The sequence below is a fragment of the Oryx dammah genome, unplaced genomic scaffold (assembly GCF_014754425.2).
Source record: "Oryx dammah isolate SB20612 unplaced genomic scaffold, SCBI_Odam_1.1 HiC_scaffold_16, whole genome shotgun sequence".
In the NCBI taxonomy this organism is placed as follows: domain Eukaryota; kingdom Metazoa; phylum Chordata; class Mammalia; order Artiodactyla; family Bovidae; genus Oryx; species Oryx dammah.
This window is the reverse complement of record NW_024070200.1, coordinates 61,361,637-61,384,627: the sequence shown is the minus strand read 5'-3', so window position 1 is coordinate 61,384,627 and position 22,991 is coordinate 61,361,637. Positions and strand designations below refer to the sequence as shown.

The 22,991-nt window shown below is 46.5% G+C and overlaps 1 protein-coding gene across 4 annotated transcripts in view; it reads left to right on the top strand.

Annotated features, from left to right (window-relative positions):
* The window catches only part of TTC23 (tetratricopeptide repeat domain 23), a 191,218-nt gene that overhangs the window by 156,107 nt on the left and 12,120 nt on the right, over positions 1 to 22,991 (top strand). For all 4 annotated transcript variants that reach the window (XM_040257022.1, XM_040257024.1, XM_040257025.1 and 1 more), the window contains 2 exons: positions 10,958 to 11,085; positions 16,131 to 16,280. In XM_040257022.1, coding sequence (XP_040112956.1) covers positions 10,958 to 11,085; positions 16,131 to 16,280 — 278 coding nt within the window. The remainder of the gene's footprint in view (positions 1 to 10,957; positions 11,086 to 16,130; positions 16,281 to 22,991) is intronic.

The following is a 22,991-nucleotide window of genomic DNA, read 5'->3' as shown; positions in this document are numbered from 1 at the left end:
AGCAACCCGAGTGAAGCCCTCAGAAACCAGCAGCAGCACACTTACGATTGGCAGCTGACCCTCAGCTGTAATCTGAGAGATGCAGTGGGGCTGGGGGAGGGCTGTGACAAGCTGGAGAAGCCCGTCCTCGGTCCAAAGTGAGCAGCTGCTGTTCCGCTCTGGCCCATCACTGTCATGTGGAAGGCAGGCTTGTATCGGCATGTCTGCCTTTTACAGAGAAGGCAGAAATCTGAAGTTTTATGTGAAATCAATGCACAGTTGATGGTAACTAAGTCAAATATGTTTCAGGCTCTGAAGGAGGCAAACAAGTGTGGAGGGGTAGATTCCTAACTTCTGACCTGGGAGCATGAGATGTATTTTTTTTCTAAGTTTTCCAGTCTAAATATGGCGTTGATATAGCCTCCCTTGTAAATTGAGAATGCTACTAATACCTACTAGATACAGATAATTAGATCTGTGAAAATTTAATGACCTCACTTAGCAATAATATGTATGTAGTACATAATTGTAGTAGTAATAATATGTATGTATGTAGTTTGTAGTGTTACGGTTCTAACCAAGTTAACAAAGGTAACTTACCACAGCTCTGTGAGGTTGATACGAGTCCCCAGGTCTCAGATGGAGAAACTGAGGCGTGGAGGCTTAGGTAATTTCCCAAGAGCCACAGCCAGGGCATGGTAGACTTGAACCCAGCCTCTTGACCTCCCTGCTGGCACTGCACATGCCTTTTCTCTCCTTCACCCCTACCCCCGACTTACACCTGCCAAAGAGTGTGTGACTCTGGGGAGGGAGAGGACGCGAGAAGAGCGAAAGCAGCCCAAGGAGGCCCGCCCAGGAGCCCACACAGGTCTCAGCCCTGCTTCTCGGGTGGCTCAGATGACTTGGTGACCTGCACCAGGAAGCCGACTTGCCTGTCAGTGTCTGAGATATCGGAGGAGGGTGAGTAGGGAAGGACGAGAAGCAAACTTGCCCAGGAGCAGGGAGTTGGACAGTCGCAGCTGGCTTTGCAGGTTAGGAAAGGGGTCACTTATGCCTGAGGCCTGGAGGAATGGCTGCTTGAAACACTGACCCACGGAGCCCCCAGTAGCCTGGGGCCAGCAGGAATCTCAGCAGCATCATATTAACAACAACAACAGCAGCGGTAGCGTCATCGGATGCAGGCGCTGGCGCTGTCACCAACATGCCCATCTCATCCTAACAAGCCTTGGAGGCGGGACACAACCTCCCATTTCACAAAGGAGGTAACCCAGACAGCTCTCCACACAGCCAGCCCCATCCATACTCTCTCTACTCACCGCTTTACCCAAGAAGGACAAAGCCTCAGTCCGTCCAAGGAGGTTCCCTTCTCAGACTCAGCTTCCACTGGTCAGAGGACACACTAAATGTCTGACAGGAAGTGTTTACTTGAAAGCAAGGAGGAGGCCTGGCAGAGAAGCTGTTGGATCAGAACAGATGCTGAGCAGCAGCAGCAGGACGCCCTGGAAGAGGGGCAGAGAGAAGCACAGCCCTCACCCCCAAGGCCTCAGACCTCAAACCCGAAATGGGTGCGTCAGAAGAACCAAAGAAGAGAGACACGCAGCTCATTCCTACTGTGTTAACAGGCTTGAGTATGCTGCCAGGGGACCTTGTGTTTCCTTGATGGAGAACACGGGGGAGACTGGGACAACAACCTGGTGGGCTGCTGCTCAGCTCGTTTGTCCCAGTCTTACCCACACGTGCCTATGCTCGGCCTGCGCCCAGAGGGGGCGGCTGTGTTAGCACATATGGGCTCGGCATGGTGGGCCCCCCTTCCATCCAGGAGCCACAGCTGCAGTGGCTAGGTGCCTCCCCACTGCCTTTCGGGGCACCTGGTTTTCATTTCTCTGCTGTCCCCTAAAACAAGCTGACGCAGTGATGAAGAACCCACCCAGGGCTGAGGCTCTCCAGGCCTCTGCTACCTCCAGCAAGGGGAAAGAAAAGGAGAGAATTTGGAAGTGATCTTTGACAGCTAAGCGAGGGCCCGGCCTCCCCACCCAGCTCTCACCCAGATAGGCCTCTCTAGCCTGGACTCTGGTCACTTGTGGTTCAGAAGTCCCAGTCAGATCCCCTGGGAGCAAATTCATACTTTCCACTGAGCACCGAGGATCTCAGCTCTACTCTCCTATGCGGAAACTTGTCTGTGCCAAGTACAGTTTGTTTGTTTGTTTTTAAAAGAATCGTTAATGGGGGAAATTCTTCTCATTTGGGGATTCTCCACAACCTGCTTGCTGAATGCCTATTGAAGGCATTGCCTTCCGATAAACAAAACGTCACGGGCCAAGGAGCCAATGTGTTTCTGGCTCCCCACTCAAACGAACCCTTTGCCCTGTGCCTTCCCGCATTCCTTATGCAGACAAAACTGCCCGAGAAGTCACGGAGGATTGTCATTGCATAAGGGTGCCCAATTCAGGCTAGCGAAATGTCACTAACCTGAGCCTGGCCAGCTTCCCAGAGCAGCCATAGACAAACTTGGTATTAACAGTTCTCCCAGCCCTGCTGAGTGTCAGGGCATTGGCCTTGTGTTTATAACTCTTCTCCTAAAGCATATTAAAATGAAATGGGCTGAAGCCAAGTACATTTTAGTGTAAACCTTTCAGAGGCAGAACCCGCTGAGCTCGGGTGGCCTTGTTTGGAAGTGGCCCCATGTGGGGCCTGGGCCTGGGAGCTCTGTCGGTTTCAGAGACAACAGGAGAGGACGGGCTATGCCCCTGCCCACCTTCGGGAGCGGGGAGGGGATCCCCAGTTCTCAGCTCTGTGGACAGACTCACAGAGTGTCTCCCCAGCCCTCTCTCATCCTGATGTCTCCCCTCGTCTTATACAGTAGTCAGGAAATATGTAGGTATCTAAAGGTGGGTTCTGCATCTCCGTGAAGTCCCCTGGCTTTTCCCCTCCACAGTCACCCTTTTGCTCAACTCTTCCTCCTGTGGCCTGGTTCTCAGCGTTCCCTGTGCCGGGCCCTGCCCCACCTGAGGCCCGCTCCCTCATCACAGATTACCTTCCACTGCCCGTGGGCATGCTTGGCAGGCCCTGCTGCCTCCGTCTCCCACCTCCAACCCAAGGCCCCCGACCGCTGCTGGCCACCCCCCAACTATCCCTTCCTCCTCAATCTTCCCACTGCCCACCCTCCAAGCCCTGTGTGCTCTCAGACACCCTGCCTCAGCTTCTACCCAGGGCCTACTTCTCAGTGCAAAACGCCCAGCCTGTCTGATCCTGGCATCCGAGTGCCCCAAGCAGGCATCAGTGTCTAGCCTGCTCTGTGCCCCGCAGGCTGGGTGGGGAAGGGAAGGGGCAGAGAGAGCAGTGGGTGAGGCCAGAGAAGAAAAGAGGCTAGTAGGACCCCCTCTTAGAAACCTCTGGAAGGCTCCCTAGAGCACAGCCCGTCTAGAGGACCAGGGCCTAGACAGAGGCCAGGCGCTGCCCACCTGAGACACTCCAGGCCAGACAGGGCGTGGCTCCGTGGGTGCCCTGTCCTCAGGGCTCCACGGAGCCCTGGAGCCCAAAAGTGGGGCAAGTGCAGGCTGCAAGGGTGGCAGCTCTTGAGGCCGGCAGAGAAGTAGAAGGGGTGGCCTTTTGCACCCTGAGTCTGTGCTGTTGGTCTCTCTTCACCGAGGTGCAACCTGCGGCAGAACTGAAACCTCATCGAGCTTTGCTTGCAAACTGCATTTCATCTGTGTGCCTGAGAACAAAGCCCGCAGCTTTATTCCTCTCCTCAGGAGGATGAAACACTCTGATAACCACTTCTAGGAGGCGCTACTCTTTCACTTAGTGCTAGCTAATAAGTTGTGTCCACAACTTCTTGGGAAAGCTTAAGTTACTAATACTCTGACTTGACTTTGAAACATATTATTAGGGCAGCTTATGGAAATCACATATACTTTACCAAGACAAGCCACTCGAGCAACAAGCCTGAGGCTGCTGGACCCCTGGGTGGCCCCAAGCAGTGCTGGAGGAGGAGGGTCCTGGCCCGCTTCTGATGGTGAGGACTTCGAGGCCGGCATCCCCGTGGTGACTGAGCCCTGCCAGGACCTGTGAGCCCAGCCTGCCTCCGCCTTGGTCGCCTCACTCTGCTGAGGCAAGCCCGCCCCCGAGATGGCCATGGACTTCCAAGAGCCACGTGGCTCAGCACCAGCAGGTCTGAGGCGTCTCCCAGATGCCGGGGACGATGTTCCTCTTGAGGTGATCTTTCGGTGTGGAGAAAGCCTGTCTTGGGCTTCGTCTGTCCTCAGAAAACCCCATGCCCCCCACCCCAAGGCTACCGGGTAGTCTCAGGGCAGCTGCCTGCACAGGGCCCCCGGCAGCTCCCAGCAGGGTCTAAATGGGTTCAATCTGTTTGTCTGCTGGGTGTTGGCACTCCTCTGGGCTAACACCAGGCTAAGATTTGAGACTTTCCATGTTCAAATTCCCTGGGGTCCTTAAAGTTTTTGCATTTGGTGCAGAGTACAATTTCCCAAGACTATTACAAAGGATAATTGTCACACTGTACACCTAGGCCTCTCTCATAATGAAAGCTGTCCTCACTATTCCAAATCTTGCGTTTGGACAGCCTCAAGAAAATGAGTCCAGGGCTACCAAAATTTATTTTAATTAAAAACCTCCTGACCTCTAGGGTGCCAAATCATAACCCCACTTTCCTCTTGCTCTTTGAATGGAGCCCTGGTTTTTTACAGGGCTGTATGAACACGCAGATGGAACAGTCTGAAGGGGCCTCTGGGAGACACTAAGCCAGCCTGCCCACTGGGCCACACTTGCCCCTCACCCTAACTTGCAGACAGCCCCAGCGTTCTGTGGGAGTGAAAATGGGAGAAGTTCGTGGCCTTGGAACACCTGTGCCATTGGGGCTCAGATTTATAAAGCTAAGTCATGGCCCTGTGCTTTAGAAAGTGACCTCATCCCTTGCTGGGGCCACCTCGCATCAGGTTGCCGAGGATTCTAGAAGAGGTTTTTAAGCTTAGCAACGGCCACATACATGAACGCTGAAACTGCTGGCTCCTTGTTAACCCACACCCAGCACTAGGCACAAGGCCTGTGCCAGGAAGTGGCATCCCTCTGGCAACTCCACTGTCACTTGGGTCAGAAGGACCTCCGAGGGGATGCCCGCTCCTGGGAGAACCAGCTCTTCCTCTCAGGGAGTCAGTCCTTAGGGGTAGTAGGGCAAATTTTCTCTCTCCTCAGTGACTAATCATGGGGTTCATGGTTTAGAACGCCAATTTGGAGGATGGGGGAAAATAAGTCAGGGTTTTGCAGTAAAGGAGCTCTCCTATATCCCAGGTAAAAATAAAAATAGTGTCAAATTCACAGACAGGGAAGGTGCCCACAGTGTGTGCCCTGGACTTTCCACTGTTCCCGAGTCCTAGACTAGTCTCACATGCAGCATCCTGACGGGATGCCTGACTTGTGGTCGGCTTGTACATGACAACAGGTGTCGGAGAACCCTCTCCCTGGCCCTGCCTCTGCTGACTAGAGACTCCCAGGAGCAGAATTAGGAGAAACATGGGCCTGTCGAGGAGCCGAGGACTCGGAAATGGGGGAGGAGAAGCAGCAATTTCAGGAGCTGGCCCCCGAGGGCACATTCTCAGGCAGGGACACTAACGCCTCACCGCAAAGCCCAGCTTTCTTCCACCTCAGTAGCTATTGTGGCCTCGGTTTGAGTAATAAATTCCTTCCTTCCCCCCAACCCCTTCCTTCCTCCCTAGCTTCCAATCCCTCATCCAGAGATCCAAAGGTGCTAACAAGCGTTCTCTTTGGAAAATGTGACCGGGCCACCCTGAGTTAGAGCTTGTGAGCTGTTTGCGCACCAGTATGACTTAGGCCAGTCGGCTTCCTTTCTCCCAGAGCCCTGTGAGGTCAGCTACACAAGGGAAGGGACAAGCAGCACTCAGATCTGAGGACCAGCCCAGATGGGATGGTTTTGTGGGGGGTTTTGTGGGTCAGCATGTGACTGCCAGGGAAAGGGGCACTAACAGCTGGGAGGCCTTTATGAGGGGCTGGAAAGCAAGAGAGCACAGCTGTGTCCACCTGTATCTGGAAGACCAGCTCCTTACCCGGGAAGGGAGGGGAACACTTCCCATCCCTTTGACCTCTTCCTTTTTCTGAGCCTGGCACCACTTCTGGAAAAGCCTGGGTCAGAAATTCAGTTCTTACCCATCTGGTCCTGCCTCCTTCCCATGCCCTTTACATGTGCTCGTCTCTAGAGTGAGGGTTCACCTCTGGGAAAAAGGCTGAGACTCAGAAAAAGCCTCTCCTCTTCAAGAATGGCTCAGTTACAGTCTCTGGTTAATTTCCAGTTAATCAGAAACTAAAATATCAACAGTACTCCATTCTTGAGTAGACTTGTTCATTTTTAGACGTGGAACATACATCTCCGTAATGCTTTTAGAGTCAACAATCTAAATACCACATCATCTCCACATTTGCTGCCATCAGATTATCAAAGTAACCAAAACAGATACTTAGTTTGAATGTTTAATTTGTAATATATTATCCCAGGAGTCAACAAAGACTAAAGTGATGTAACATTTTTCATATACAGTAGTAAAATTTTCTTCTACCAAGAAAAAAAAATTGAGAACTACTTTAGAAATCCATCTGCTGGTTTGGCAGTAGACAGACCCCCAGTGAAAGAGTGGAGCAGGGACCCCAGCTCATTAGACTTCTGTCTAGTTTCAAAGCCTGGGGCCAGCTGACTTCCCTGAAAGGCAGCACCCTCACCCCCCAGCTGCATAGATCTTCAGCAGAGAAAATCTTGCAGATAAATGAAGCTTACTTGTTTTCAGACCTAAGTGTTCTTTAGGTTGCCTGGATTCTATAGACACATCGCCCAGGTGTTTGCTTCTCTCCTTTCCACAACAGATCACTTGGCATGTACTTGAGTCATTTCCAGAAGCCTACACTTATTGTGAATTTCAGAGCTGTTCTCAAGTCCTCAAGGTGTATGGAGCCATTTACGTGCGTGCTTCAGGCCATTGGACCACTCTGCCTGTTTTCATGGCAGTGTTCTGTACTCTCCGTGTTTATCTCTGCTCCCAGTGTCCCCGCTGGTTAGCCTAGCATGGATGAGGGAGGCCCAAAGCCACAAACTGTCCCTGAAACTAAAATTTTCAACATTTCTTGAGCACTGGCTAGGTGTCAGGCATATCATCAGTTATTTATGTGCATTAACCCACTTACTCCGCCACCCTATAACAGAGGTGCTCGCACGGAAGTCCCTCTTTGAGGTGAGAAACCTGAGGCCGAGCCTGGGAGGCGCGCAGCCGGATGCCAGTGAAGCTGGGCCTGAGGGCAGGCAGCATCTGGCCTCTGGGGCCTTTCCTCCTTTCCACCTGCTTCTCCACCTCCCGGAACAAGCACATCCTACACAGGCTAGCCCCATCCGTCCACCTCTGTCAGTTCTGGAGAGTGTGTTTGCGGATTCCTCTTTGGAAGTACTGTCGTTCACATCAGAATACGAGAAAAATTAATCCGTGGGCCCACTCTCTGGAAAAATGTTAAAATTAGACAATACGCTGTCCTGTCTAAGGGCTTCCCTGGTGGCTCAGACGGTCACGTGTCTGCCTGCAATGCGGGAGACCTGGGCTTGATTCCTGGAGAAGGGAAAGGTTACCCACTCCAGTACTCTTGCCTGGAAAATCCCATGGACAGAGGAGCCTGGTAGGCTACAGTCCATGGGGCCTCAAAGAGTCAGACATGACTGAGTGACTTCACTTTCTTTTTTTCTTCTTTCTTATCCTGTCTAATCAAGAAAATGGGGAGAAAGCACAAAAACAAAATTAGAGGTGATAATCAAATACAGAGCAAGTCTGAAGAGGCTGGAGATAACATTTTACCTTTTTGCTGATGTGTATTTGTGCTACACAGTTCATACTAGATTTCCAAATGGAAATGTCAAGTAGACCTTGTATGTATGGGTCGTAATCTGCCTCAACTGTGTGCTCGTCGTGCGTCACCGTCTCCAGCAGGCACTTCGGTTGTGGTGGTGGGGGCGGGGGAGGTGGTCCCATGTTCCTCAAGGACACTCACATTTTCCTCTGCTGGAGCAGGAGTCAGCAAACTTCAGCCCAGGGCCAAATCAAGCTCCCTGCCCATTTTGCTAAACAATTTTCTTGGCACACAGCCAGGCTCCTTTATTCAGGTATCATCTCAAGCTGCTTTTGTGCTACAAGTCTTCGGTCCCCAAAGCCTAAAATAGTTACCATCTGGTCCTTTATAGAATAAGTTTGTGACCCCTGTGCTAGAGTCCTATAATTTTTTCTACTTTCAGACTAGATTCTACTTTACAGAGTTTCTTTTTTAAATATTCTTTTCTGTTGTGGTTTATCACAGGGTATTGAAAATATCCTGTGATAAACCATATCACAGTGTCATCAAAGAATGTTGAATACATCCTGTGATAAACTCTGTGCTATGCAGCAGGACCTTGTTGCTTACCCGGTCTGTATATAATAGCTCACATCTACTAACCCCAGACTCCCAGTCCTCCCCTCCCCCACTCCCACCCAGGCAACCACAGGTCTGTCCTCGACATCTGTGGCCCTGCTTCTGATTCATAGACAGGTCCTTTTGTGTCATATTTCAGATTCCACACACAAGTGATATCATATGGGATTTGTCTTTCTGACTTCACTTAGTATAACAGTCTCTAGTTGTATCAGTGTTGCTGCAGATGGCATTATTCCATTCTTTTTCATGGCCGAATAGTATTCCATTGTATACACAAACTGTGCCTTCTCTGTCCATTCATCTGTGGATGGACATTTAGGTTCTCTCCATGTTTTGGATATTGTGAATAAAGCTGCTATGAACATGAGGGGCATGTATCTTTTTGAATTACAGTTTTGTCCAGGTATATGCCCAGGAGTGGTATTGCTGGATCATACGATAATTCTGTTTTTAGTTTTCTAAGGAAACTGTTTCTCCATAGTGGCTGCACCGACTTACATTACCACCAAGAGTGTGGGACAGCTCCCTTTTCTCCACACCTTTTCCAGCATTTGCTGTATTTAGACTTTTTATTGATCGCTATTCTGACTGGTATGAGGTGGTACTTCACTGTAGTTTGATTTGCATTTTTCTAATAATTAGTGATGTTGAGTATCTTTTCATTTGCCTACTAGCCATCTGTGTGTCTTCTTTGGAGAAATGTTTATTAAGTCCTTCTGCCCATTTTTCTATTGGGTTGTTCTGTTGTTGTTGTTGAGCTGTATTATCTGTTTGTATATTTTGGAGATTAAGGCCTTAGTTTTCTATTTCAATTTATTGGTTCAGAATTTCCAAACCAAGAAAATTCTGTGGCAGTCTAGTGGTTAGGATTCCATGCTTTCACTGCCATAGGCCTGGGTTTAATTCCTGGTTGTGGAACTAAGATCCCACAAGCCATGTAGTGTGGAAGGAAGGAAAGGAAACAATTAGAGAGGGAAAAAAAAAGAATTTCCAAATAAAGTGGATGGTACAAATTCTGCCCTCACACATATGCATGCTCCATGTACAGTCTCCCAGCTTCTTTCAGATGCTTTTTCAAGCCATGGCCTCTGGAGGGACAGCCGTGAGGCTTCTCTCTGGACCAGTGCAACTGCTGGTTTTAGGAATTCCTGGCTATACTGGTTTTCTTTTGCTGCATAGCAAATTATGGTTGTTTAAACACCCAGTTTAAGCTTTTAATTGTGTCAGTCAGAAGTCTAGCATGGTAAGAGTGGCTTCTCTGCTGAGGCTAAAATCAAGTTGTCAGCTGGCTACATTCTCATCTGGAATACAGGGTCCTTTTCTAAGCTCAACCCTGTTATTAGCAGGATTCAGTTCTTTATGCTATAGGACTGAAGTCCCTATATTCTTGCTGACTCTTGACCTCTCTCAGCTCGTATGGGCCCCTTTTGGGTCCTTGCACCACACTCCCCTCCATCTCAGGATTGGAGAACCTCCTTTTCAAATCCCTCTCATGTTTTGAATCTCTCTGCCTTCCTTCTCTGCCACCAACTAAAGAAAACTCTGCTTTTAAAGCTTTGGTGGCATTAGGTTAGGCCCAATGAGTAATCTCACTTTCCTACAGTCTACTGTGCTATATAACATTCCTTATGACAGGAGTAATATCTCAGCCTATCTATAAGTTCCACCCATAATCAATGAGGAGTTCATAATCAAGGATGAGTGTCCTTGGGGTCATCCTAGAAATCTGCCTGTGACACTGAATTTTTGCAGGGAGCTTCATTTCATCTTCTTGACACACACAGGCCTCAGGCCTCAATAGCCAGCGCTGCTCAGGGTTATGAGACCCTGGGCACTTTGGAACACAGTAGACCTTTTTCCTAACCCCCTCATGGACCATTCAGCTCCCCCTCCCCCTCCCTGCTCTGGCTTTCAGTTTCCTCTTCGTTTTTCATATCTGAGATTTTCCTTTTTTGTTTTTTGCTTTCAAGATTGGCGATATTTTAAAATATTTTTGTTACATTATAACCAATATGTTTAAGTGCTTGGAATGGTTGGGGTTTATCCTTCAGCAGCATGTCAGCCATATTTTCCAGAATTAGAGTGTTATTAAACTACATTCCAAGATTACAACATCCACTAAATTCAGTGGATCCTTGGAGTTCTAACCTCAGTGAGGAGTAACTAGAGCTTTATGAATAATTAATGGTTAATCAACCTAAAAACTTAATGATGTGTCAGATCTAGGGGATAGTTTCCCTGTTTGCATTAACTCTGCTTACTGTATCACTGGGAGGGCCAAGATGTATGAAAACCAATGAAAATAAATTGCAGTATCTTTCTGAGATACTTGTCTAATAAAACAGTCAGATTAATGGGAAAAGACAGTTTCCTTAACTGGGTTATCTTGTCCAGTTACTTATTATTTTCAGATAGTTCATCATCATTAAATGCATAGTTATTCTGTTTTCATTTCAAATCTGTGAGTAGTTTTCAAAATTGTTGTTATGGTACTTTTCTTCAGATGTGGCTGAGCAGTATTTTCAGGATAGCATGGCTTATCTCAAGGATGCTGAAGGGATGGAGAAAGCCAAGTTTCTTTCAATTCAAGATGATTACTGCCATTTCCTACAAGTCACTGGACAAGACGAGGTGAGTGAGTTTGGACCAGAGCTGACAGTTATTTACTCAGGCAACCGAGCTGATATCCAAAGGGCTACTCCTATACTCTGCCAGCCTTAAGCATCTACTGTGTACAAGGCATGTACCAGGCTCCACGGGGAGAGGGATACCTAAGGCCAGGCATCCAGCTCCTGGATAGACACTCTTGGGAAACAAAAAAATTATGAGAACCCAGATGCCGTGTCCACCTGCAAAGTACCCTGAAGGACTAGAAACCTTGAGAGCCAGATGGACAGTCCCAGCTTATCATAGCCTGTGGTTGGAGCTGGCATAGAAGGTAGCAATTAGTGTGTCTTATTATCTTGGCTAATGAATGAAATCTGCATATCAAATAAGAACTGCACAGTGCAGAAGTTATGGCTCTCTGTCCATTGAACCATACAGGCAAGTTTTCCATGGCTTGTACAAATGGAACCAGACTCAGAGTTTATAGTCATTTAACTATCCCAAGGGTGGTTAAACCCTTAGAAACTTGTTCCATAAAAAGCCTAACAGCTACCAGATGGCCACATGCTTGATTTATATAAATATATAAATATATCTGTATTTTCAACTCTAACCCATCAAAGTAAATCCTTGAGAGGAAAACGTTATTTCCTCTGCTGTTCTGTAGACCTCCTGCCCAATAGCCCTCTCCTAACTCTTAATGCTTCACCCTTCTCTCAATTGATTGTGAGCTTAAGGATAGGTTTTTAATCTAGATGTACCCATGTTCCTCAGGCTAAATAGGGCTACAGTAACCATAATAAATGGAGTTTCCATATTTTTCTGGATCACTCAGCCAAGTAGAGAGGGGCATTCCAGGGGCCTCGGGTTCTGGAACATCGCAGGAAGCTCTGTGGAGAGCTCTCAGGGCCGAAGTCTGACAGGAAGTGTGCCCCCATCATGCCTCACACCTTCTAGCTCATCGGTCATCTTCGCCTCCAGAAGGCCCCTCGACTCCATCCACTGGTTGCCATCTCATCTCTGCCTGGACCACTCTAGCAAACCCTGGGCCCCCAGCGGCTCCTTCTACTCTTGCCCTTTTCTAATCTATTCTGAATAAGTAAACCATGGTGATCTTTTAAAAAAGCAAATCTGATCAGTGGACCTCTATTTTAAAATACTCCATTGGTTTCTCAGTGCCCTTAAAAGAAGCTGGAATCCCACATTGCCCACAATTCCTTGCAAGATCTGAATTCTGCTGGCATTTCCAGTCTTATTTTTGTCTCCTCCCCTGATGTGAGTTCCACAGTGGCCTTTTCTAATCTGCACTTGTTTCCTGCTCTTGGAAGGTTCTTCCTCATTGATCTCCTGGCTAATGCAGATCCATCCTTCAGGATTCACCAGCTTGTCTGATTCCTCTCCCTCAGTCTTCACTAGATTCTCCCCACTATTTTTCATCATAGAATCCAGTTTAATATAATTGCATAGCATAGTAATATATTACCATAATGGTGGCGCTTCCCAGGTGGCGCTAGTGGTAAAAGACCCACCTGCCAATGCAGGAGACATAAGAGATGCAAGTTCCATCCCTGAGTCGGGAAGATCCCCTGGAGGAGGGCACGGCAACCCACTCCAGTCTTCTTGCCTGGAGAATCCACGGACAGAGGAGTCCGGTGGGCTACGGTCCATGGGGTCACAGAGTCAGACATGACTAAAGCGATGTGGCTGGCACACATGTAAAAGTGAAAAAGTTCCTTTGAATCTGTGTTAAGATATTCTTCTAGTTGTGCTGCTCTGCCAGCAAGAACCCTCTCTAACTTCTTATTCCCTGTAAGAAAATCCAAACCCCTCGTTTGGAGGCCTGGAATGAAGGCCTCCACTGCAAGCCCAGCCTGTGGCGCCTGCCTCGCCTCCCTCTGCTCCGCCTTCTGTTCTCTCTGCTGTAGTCACATTGGTCCACTCACTGGCCCTGAACGTACCATGTGCTTCTCCCCCTACCGCTGTGTGCCCAGGTGCCCAAGCCTGCCTCCTAGCCCACCTGAATCCGAATCATGCTTCCCTTCTCCCTACTAAACTTGTCTAACTCTCAGAGACTGTCACAGTCTCCGTTTCCTCCACACTCATGTCCGTGTGGCATCTTCTCCACTGCCATCTCTACTTGCACATCTATCTCCAGTTTCCCCAATTAGAGGCTGTAAATGGCATTGAGAGCATCCTTTAGGAAAAGGAGCTGGGCTCTTCTTTCCCCCATTGGCTCCTCCAAGTCTGACAACCAATTTTCATGGAAAAGCTGCCAAACCCAACCCTTGTCTCATGGTCCCTGGGACGGGACATGACAGGCTTCAGCATCAGGAAGACCCGAACTAAGGAGGGTCACCCACTTCACAACTGACACAGCTTCTCTTGCCCAGCAGTGACTTGTCTTTCCGTCTGAGAAATTGTTTCTCTCTTATAAGTGCCTTTCCTGTGGTTCCCTGATCCCAACCCCAGCACCTAATTCATATCCTTGCCAATAAAATGAGTAAAGGCCTTGCCAGTTCCTCTGTCTGGGGAGTGCTAGCAGGGTGCCTTCAGGGCTAAGCGGTGGGCGAGGCCTCTTCACCGGTTTCTGCTTCGTTGAGCTCTTAAATTCGGCGTTTGTGTTCTCTAACTGTAATCATGCTCTCATGGAGGAAATGGTGGAAGAATTTCGGAGAAACATGGGAAGTCAACATGCAGGGCTTTCCCTCTGTATGTCTTAGTGTCTGACTGAAGAGATTAATTCCAACCCATATTTTTTTTTATTCCATGTTGGTATAAACAAGTCAGACAACCCAAACAAAACGTCAAATCTATTTGACTTTTCACCATGTCGGAATGTTTGCTTTTTGTTTCTTGAAGTATTTCTTGTGAGAAACAGAAAACTCTGGAATATATTCTGGATATTCCATAAGTAGATAAATTGCCAGGAAACTATAGTTTTCACTTACATAAAAACATCATTGTGCCCAGAGAAAGAAGAGCCTGAAACTAAGAGGGATTAAAGCTGGCAGGACCCAGACCCCAGATCTGCCGCTGATGGGCTGTCTGACTCTGAGCGAGCTTCTCAACTGCCCTGTGCCTCGGTTTTCTCCTCTGTCAAACGAGGACTAAAATTGTCCTTATGGAAAGGAAAGAGTGTGAGCTAAAGGAGCTCACACACATAAACCGTTTAGCACAGTTCTTGACATGTAAAGGACACAATGCATTTCATATTAGTTTTTATTCTTCCTACTCAACTAAACAGACTGGTTCCAAATTGGGAAAGGGGTACGGCAAGGCTGTATATTGTCACCCTGCTAATTTAACTTATATACAGAGTACATCATGAGAAATGCCAGGCTGGATAAAGCACAAGCTGGAATCAAGATTGCTGGGAGAAATATCAATAACCTCAGATATGCAGATGACACCACCCTTAAGGCAGAAAGTGAAGAAGAACTAAAGAGCCTCTTGATGAAAGTGAAAGAGGAGAGTGAAAAAGTTGGCTTAAAACTCAACATTCAGAAAACGAAGATCATGGTATCCAGTCCCATCACTTCATGTCAAATAGATGGGGAAACAGTGAGAGACTTATTTTGGGGGGGGCTCCAAAATCACTGCAGACGGTGACTGCAGCCATGAAATTAAAAGATGCTTGCTCCTTGGAAGAAAAGCTATGACCAAACTAAGACAGCATATTAAAAAGCAGAGACATTATTTTGCCAACAAAGATCAATCTAGTCAGAGCTATAGTTTTTCCAGTAGTCAAGTATGGATGTGAGAGTTGGAAAGCTGAGCACTGAAGAATTGATGCTTTTGAACTATGGTGTTGGAGAAGACTCTTGAGAGTCCCTTGGACTGCAAGGAGATCCAACCAGTCAGTCCTAAAGGAGATCAGTCCTGAATATTCATTGGAAGGACTGACGCTGAAGCTGAAACTCCAGTACTTTGAGTACCTGATGCAAAGAACGGACTCATTGGAAAAGACCCTGATGCTGGGAGGGATTGAGGGCAGGAGGAGAAGGGGACGACAGAGGATGAGATGGTTGGATGGCATCACCGACTCAGTGGCCATGAGTTTGAGTAAACTCCAGGAGTTGGTGATGGACAGGGAGGCCTGGCGTGCTGCAGTCGATGGGGTCACAGAGAGTTGGACACGACTGAGCGACTGAACTGAACTGAACTAAAATGGGTTCCTGTAACATCTGAGGTGGCATTTCCTCCAGGGATCTTTTATGCATTCTCTCTTCAGAGGTTGCACCATCCCCCTCCCCCCTGCCAACCTCTCCACCCCATGAACATTATTTTCTGATTCCTATTTGAGAAGGAAAGTAGGCTCAGCTCATGAGACATGCTACCCAAACTTATTCCCCTTAAAAGTGAAAATACACATCACGCATATCAGTTACATCATTTTCTTAGGAGGCACTGGTACTGGCATTTTCCATATCCAGCTTTGAACTTAAAAAAAAGATTATTTAAATTGGAGGATAATTACTTTACAATATTGTGACGGTTTTTGCCATAAATCAATATGAATCGGCCACAGGTATACATGTGTCCCCCATCCTGGACCCCCTCCCACCTGCCTCCCCACCCCATCCCTCCAGGTTGTCCCAGACCACAGCTTTGAGTGCCCTGCCTCATGCGTCACACTCTCACCGATCATCTGTTTTACACGTGGTGATATATATGTTTCAATGCTCTTCTCTCAAATCATCCCACCTTCTCCTTCTCCCACTGAGTCCAAAATTCTGTTCTTTACATCTGTGTCTCCTTTGCTGACCTGCACATGGGGTCGTTGGTACCATCTTTCCAGGTTCCATATATATCCGTTAATATATGCTATTTGTCTTTCTGACTTACTTCACTGTGTATAATAGGCTCCAGTCTCATCCACCTCATTAGAACTGACTCAAATGCATTCTTTTTTTATGGCTGAATAATATTCCATTGTGTATATGTACCATAACTTCCTTATCCATTCATCTGTCGATGGACATCTAGGTTTCTTCCACATCCTAGCTATTGTAAATAATGAGGCAATGAACATTTTTATTTAACCAGACTGCTTTTTATTCCTTTCGCAGAGAGCCACTTCAATCCTCAGAGAGTCCCTAGAGGCCAAAGTGGCAGTGTTTGGTGATTTCAGTCCTGAGGTGGCAGAGACATACCGGCTCCTGGGTGTGGCCGACCTGGCACAGGGGAACCAGACGGGGGCCCACAAGAAACTGAAGAAGGTAAAGCTGTAGCCTGACTAACTTGGAAAAAAGTCCTCCTGCCCTTCCTGCCTCTGCACTGCACTCTTCTTAAATGAAACTATACAGATGGCTTATTTAGGTTAGATGACATCAGTGCTGCAGTTGATCTCAGCTAACACTTTTTGGGGCAAAAGATATCGTAATCCTCTTGTGCACATAGATTTTTTAATAAAGTATCAATTATTCTTTACCATGCAAATAATTTTAAATTTGTAAATAATGTAATTCATCAATCTTATTTTACTCCTTCTGTGCACTCAGTTCATAGAGGAGCTCTTCCACATGTTCCTCTAGTACTTAGGTTTATTTCTTTTTAAATTGGAGTTTGTGTGGATGGCATAAGGTACGGCTCTAATGTTATTTTCTTCCCAAATGGCTGCCCAGTTGTCCAGCACCATTTTATTAAAGAGTCCATCTGTGCTCCAGTGAGTTACAATAACACTTTCATTATATAATACTACATTTCCACATGTAGTTGAGTCTATTTCCAAATTTCTTTCTATTCTACTTTTTCCTTTGTTTATTTGAATTCCAGTACCTCATTGCCTTAATTATAGAGATTTCATAGCATGGTATAGTATCTGGTAGGGTTAGACTCCCCTCATTGTTTTTTATAAACCCCTAGAGTATCAGATTTTCTCAATATTCTGGCATGTTTATTTCTCCACATGAATTTTGGTATCAACTTGTCTAGCTCCATTAAAATCTGGTGATATTGTTTGGGGAACTGTTATGTATAAGTGGGTCTCGGGAGGACTGACATCATTATGACGTTGAGTCGTTTCACCAGAGAGCAAGGGGCGTCTTTATCTGTGCTCCTGTCTCCTGTAGTCTCACTCAGGAACGTTTTAAAGTGTGCCTCATATAGATTCGTGCATTCTCACCAAGTTGATTTCTAAGCATTTTATATTCTTTGATGCTATTATAAGTGGAGTTTTATCCACCAGTACGTATTTTGACTGGTTATTTTTGTGTAGACGAACACCATAGGTTTCTCTGTGTTAATTTTACGTTCTGCTAGCTTGCTTCTTTTCCTATTTGAGTTAAGTTGAGCACTGATTCTCTCAAGTTTTCCAGGTATACTATTACATCATCTGCAAACAGTTTACTTTCTGTTTTCCAAATTTTCTGCCTCTGATTGATTTATTTTTGTCTACTTGAATTGCCTCATACCTTTAATACAATAATAAATAATGTTGGAATAATAGGCATTCTCGCCTCATTCCTGGTCTTAGTGGAAATGTCTCTAGTGATTCCTCATTTAATATATGCTGGCTTTGGACTAAGATTTATATATTTTATTGTGGTTAGGAAGTATCCAAGAATTTCTATGTTTATGAGTATTTTTTAAATTAGAAATAATTGCTGGATTTTATTTTGATAAAATAATTCAGTTTGTCAGCATCAGTGGAGATAATGAGATGATTCTTCTTAGATCACTTAATATGGATGCATTTTATTATATCAAACCAACCTTGCATTCTTGGAATAAATCCACTTAGTCCTAATGAATTATTCTCAATGTGATATTGATTCTGTTTGCTAATATTTATATTTTGTGACTATTTTGTACCAATACTTGTAAGTGATATTTGTCTAAATATCAATGTTATTTTACTTAAAATAATTTGGAAGTTTAGCTTTATTGTCTATGTACTAAAGGAGTTTATACAACATTAAAACTATCTAGTTTTTGAAAGTTTGCACCACCTGTGAAACTCTTCAGGCATGGTGCTTTTAGTGGGGTGATTTCCTTGATAATTTCCTCAATTTCCTTTACAAACCAGTTGGTCTGTTGAAGCTTTCTATTTCTAATGGGGTCACTTTGTTAAACTATGTTTTCCCAGCTAATTATCTATTTCACTTACATTTTCAGATTTATTTGCATAAAGATTTGCCAAATAGTCCTTAGTTGGTTTTTTTCACATTTTTTTCTTGACTGAGTTAGTGGTTTGTCTATTTTGTTAATTATTCTTAGAAATGGGATTTGAATTCCATGGATGAATTGCCTTCCTATTCTCTATTTCATTAATTTCTGACTTTATCTTTATTCTTTCTTTCCTTGTGACTTATTTGTTTTATTCTGTTGGGATTTTTCCCACCTTTTTGAATTGGGACTTTAATTCATTTGACTTTTCATTTTTACTGATATAAGCATTGTAGGCTATGAATTATCCTCTTATTATTGTTGTAAATGCATTTATAAGTTCTGTCATGTTGTGTTTTCATTACATTAATTAGTTTTAAAATGGTGAAAACCTATTTAAGTAAAATAATTGCCTAAATCAAAAGAATTAACCTTAGTTCTGAGCGAGGTATCCTTTAAGCCAAGACTTTTTCTCTTTTTATGACTTCTGATTCTGCTGCAAAATTGGTAACATGCATGTTGCCTATTTTGTAATGAGATAATATATGTTCATTATCAGTCTACAATAGTTATTAGATATCTTCTATGGGCCAATTACTGTGGTAGGCAGAATGGGGAAAGACAGTCAATAGCCAAGAAAAATATGCTTCTTGTCTTTGTGAGACTTTCTAGTCTAGCCAGGAAGATATATTATACCAACCATTTTAGAGAATTTAAACATGACACAGATGCCAAAGACGTTATAGTGAGGAAAGGTGAGAAAGGAAGCTGAGGGTGGCAGTTGCTCTGGGTTTCTCCAACCCCCACTTTCAAGCTAATGCTTATTGAGTGACTGTTATGTCCCCAGCACTAAGTTAAATGATTTATATCTGTTAATTTATATAAGCCTTATAGTAACCCTAAGATGTGGATACCTCTGCTCTCTGTTTTCACAGAGAGGGAAACTGAGGCTGAAAGGATGTGTCTAGGCCTGGACTGCAAAGCTGGGAGCCATCAGAGAGGGGATTTAGCACCAGGCAGCCCATACTATGCTGTCTACCCTACACTATCGTCACTTTCCCTTCGTGGGCTTCCAAATAAGATTCTGTTTGAATAGGTGCTTCTTGTGCTTAGAGAAAGTTTGGAAACCAGTGGCAGAGTACAGAGAATGCCAAGATCAGGCTAAGTAGAGCCTTTGTGTTGCCACTGACAATATAACAAATTGGCTCAGGTATAAAGAAGCATCTGTTGTCTCATGGTTTCCAAGGAAGCTCTGACAGGTGTATGGTTAGCAGGGCAAAGACCCAGCGGAGCCTCAAGAGAGTCAAGGCCAGACTCAAGTGCCACCAGGGCTCTCTCTGCCCAGGAACCCTGCCTGCCTCTCTGCACCTCCTTCTCCTCCTCTCTCATGGAGGCATCTCCCCTGCCAGCGGGGGATGGCGGCCAGCCCTCCAGAGCTTTACTTCCAGCCCCCACTGCCATTTCTCAGTCAGAGCTTGGAAGTTCTCAGGCAAAGACTGAGAGGCCTGGCTTGGAACCAGTGCCCACCCTTGACCAATCACCAGAGGTCAGGGGTGTGGTACGACGTAAAACAATGGTGCCTTTCAGGCCCCTGGGTGGCCCACAGTGGAGGGGGTGCAAAAATCACTATCCTTTGATCAGACAACCTGGAACAGGGTCACTAGAGCCCCTCTCTATTTGGGGGCATGTGCACTGAGTATAATAGGCTTGCCACAGCCCCTACCCTTAAGAAAGTCGAGGCGAGTGAAAGAATTACAGACTGTAATCCTCTAACTCTGATATGTGCTCAGTTCTGTGCTACATGTTCATACTATGATCAGTGGGAGAGAGGGGATTAGAGAAGGTAGCCAGATAAAGTGAAAGTGAAGTCGCTCAGTCGTGTCCGACTCTTTGCAACCCCATGGACTGTAACCCACCAGGCTCCTTCATCCATGGAATTTTCCAGGCAAGAGTACTGCAGTGGGTTGCCATTTCCTTCTCCAGGGGATCTTCCCGACCCAGGGATTAAACCAGGGTCTCCCACATTGCGAGCAGACACTTTACCATCTGAGCCACCAGGGAAGCCCAGATAAGTAGTCCTGAAAAAGAGCATTGCTGAGCAGAGAAAGGAATTCCCAGGTCGGAAATGAGGTGGAAGAGGAGACTCAGGGACAAGATAGTGACGCCTGTTTAAGAAGCTGTTTCTGTGTGGCCCCTAAGTTAAAAATGGTTTTTACAGATGATTATAAAATCTGTAATCATTTCACAGGTGATCATAAGTTGATTTGATGGTAGAGAACACTGACTTTAAACCCCAGCTAAATGAAAATTTGTGCTCTTGCTTCAGTCATGTCCAGCTCTTTGCAACCCCATGGACTGTAGCCCGCTAGGCTCCTCTGTCCACGGGATTCTCCGGGCAAAGATATTGGAGTGGGTTGCCATTTTCTCCTCCAAGTGAAATTTTATCCCCCTGAAGAAAAAAAAAAAAAAACACATTATTTTCATTAGTAGAACTAGATTACCAAAAATAATGTGTTTATTATTATTATACCTTAAATTTTGCCTACAAAAGTTTGTTCCCTCTCTTACGAGGTACATACCTACATAGTAGCTCAATTTATATCCCTTGGCCCACAAAACCTACAATATTTACCACCTGTCCTTTGCAGAAAAAAAATTTCTGAACCCGGCTCTAACATCTGGGAGCCACTGAGGGAATTTTAAGCAGGGCACAATCGCTCTATATTTGTTTTTTGGACTTTTTTTAAAATCACTGTGAGGTCAGTGTTGGAAATGGAATGGGGTGGCCCAAGAATTGAGGCAAGAGGCCTCCGTCATCTCATCTGTAAAATGGAGATAACAGCAACACGGGGCCCAACTTCCCTCCCACGGTTGTTCTGAGGCAGGGATGAGGTGAGGCCAGCGGGGCTGCTCCAGTCAGGGCCTGGCCCAGCCGGGTGCAGAGCGCAGGAAGCCCAAGCGCCCAGGCAGAGCTGTTCCGGCTGAGGCGTCACCCTCCCTGCAGGAGTCTCCTCTCCGCTCCCGCTTCCTTATTTCTCCCCTGAGCAGTGAAGATGAGATAAGGAACACCTCTGCCGAGGGTTCAACTTGGTCAACTCCAGGCAGGGGAGAGGACCCAGGAGTGCTGGAAGGCAGCAGAAGTCAGCGGACGAGCAGGAATTTGAATTGAGGCCACGCAAGCCTTCATGTTGCCTTGCTGACTCCAGGAGGGCTGCTTTGGTTCCACTACTGACCACACACTGGGGCCCAGGCTTGCTGCCGCTAGGGCAGCTCATGCATCACTTCCAAACCTCACAGCAGCCCCCCAGGTCAGACCTTGGTAGCTGTGATTTACAGGCAAGGGGCCTGAGGCTCTTAGGAGTTAAGTAAATTGTCTATGGGCAAGTTACCATTAAGTAAATCCCACATTTTCCTCATTGCCACTGGTTTGTCAAACATTGGTCTTAAACCCCCTGCATCAGGGTCATCTTCTGAAGCAGAATCTGGGGCAAAGCAAAAGGGGCCCAGGGACCTGCAGTTTAGCTTAAGTTGAGAATCACTGCTCCGTGCTCAGGCTCAGCTGGAAATCAGCTCAGCTTCAGGAAACTCCAGGCTTCATCACTCCCAGAGTCTGCAGTGGAAGTTGGTGACGTGTTTTCTGTTTGACCTCATTAACCATCAGTCCTGAATACAATGACTTTGACATTTTAAAGCTATCTGCCACTTGCCAGAGTCAGAGAGGAAAGGGCAGAAACGTGTGTCCGCAGGTTGTGCCGGCTGTGGTACACACAGCCCTCATTTCCATTCTCACCCACCTGAGGACAGGACTGGTGCTCCGCGAACACCAGGGCACACACAGGCTTTGCTGAGCTAGACTCTTCTCAGATGCCATATTGAGCGCAGAGCTCTGTGGAGTCAGCACAGCTCTCTAAAGCTCCTGGCCCAGTGTTCCTCATATTTTCACCACCACAACAGCTGCCTCCCCCGAGTTGTCAGCTCTGGAGCAGAAAGCCATTGACTCCATTTTCAGATGTGCCCGCCTCTGCTGAAGGCCCAGGCGTGGCCCTGTGCACACGGAGAGCAGGAAGGCACAGGAAGCAGAGCCAACAGCAGGAGTAAGTTTCTGAGACAAAGCCGCGTTGTCCACCTTTCTTTCAGAGACATCTGCAGGGGAGCGCTGGAGAACCCTGGTGGCTCCAGATGGAAATTTCCACCACAAAACTCACATTTTTCTACATGGAGACCTAGATTTTCACCCAGGTGAAAGGCTGCAAACGGGATTCACGGAGACTGTTTCCTAGGCCAGGAGCATCTCTGGACTAACCCCGGGCCCAGTACTGTGTGCAGATTGGGTCCCATCGCAGCCTGGTCTCCCTGCTAGGTACTGTCACCATCAGGGTTCCGCCCACCACCTGATGACTTTATAGATGTGGACATTAAACATTTTCCACGAAATAACGATTTTATGTGACCTCTTTCTCCAAGAAATTCAAAGCCCGCCGTGATGAATCATCTGAAGAAGGGAAAGGAAATGTTTCTTATTCATAGCTTGTATGTGAGAAAGCCCATCCTGGACAGGTCTTATGTGGTCACAGGTCAAGTCTCTGTTAGAGCAGACTGTCAGATCCTTGCTGTTTCTCCATCCTGCCAAACACACAGAGCCTTCCGCATGGTTCACGTCCTGTCATTCCACCAGCGGCCCACCTCGTTTCACTTTCCCTTCAGCTTTTGTGGTGGTTTCCTCATTGCCCTGGATACTGGACCATCCAGAGCCTAGTTTGGAGTCCCCGTAGAGCCCCGTATTAGCCCATTCTGCTTTCATGGGTAGAGTCTGATCCGTCCTT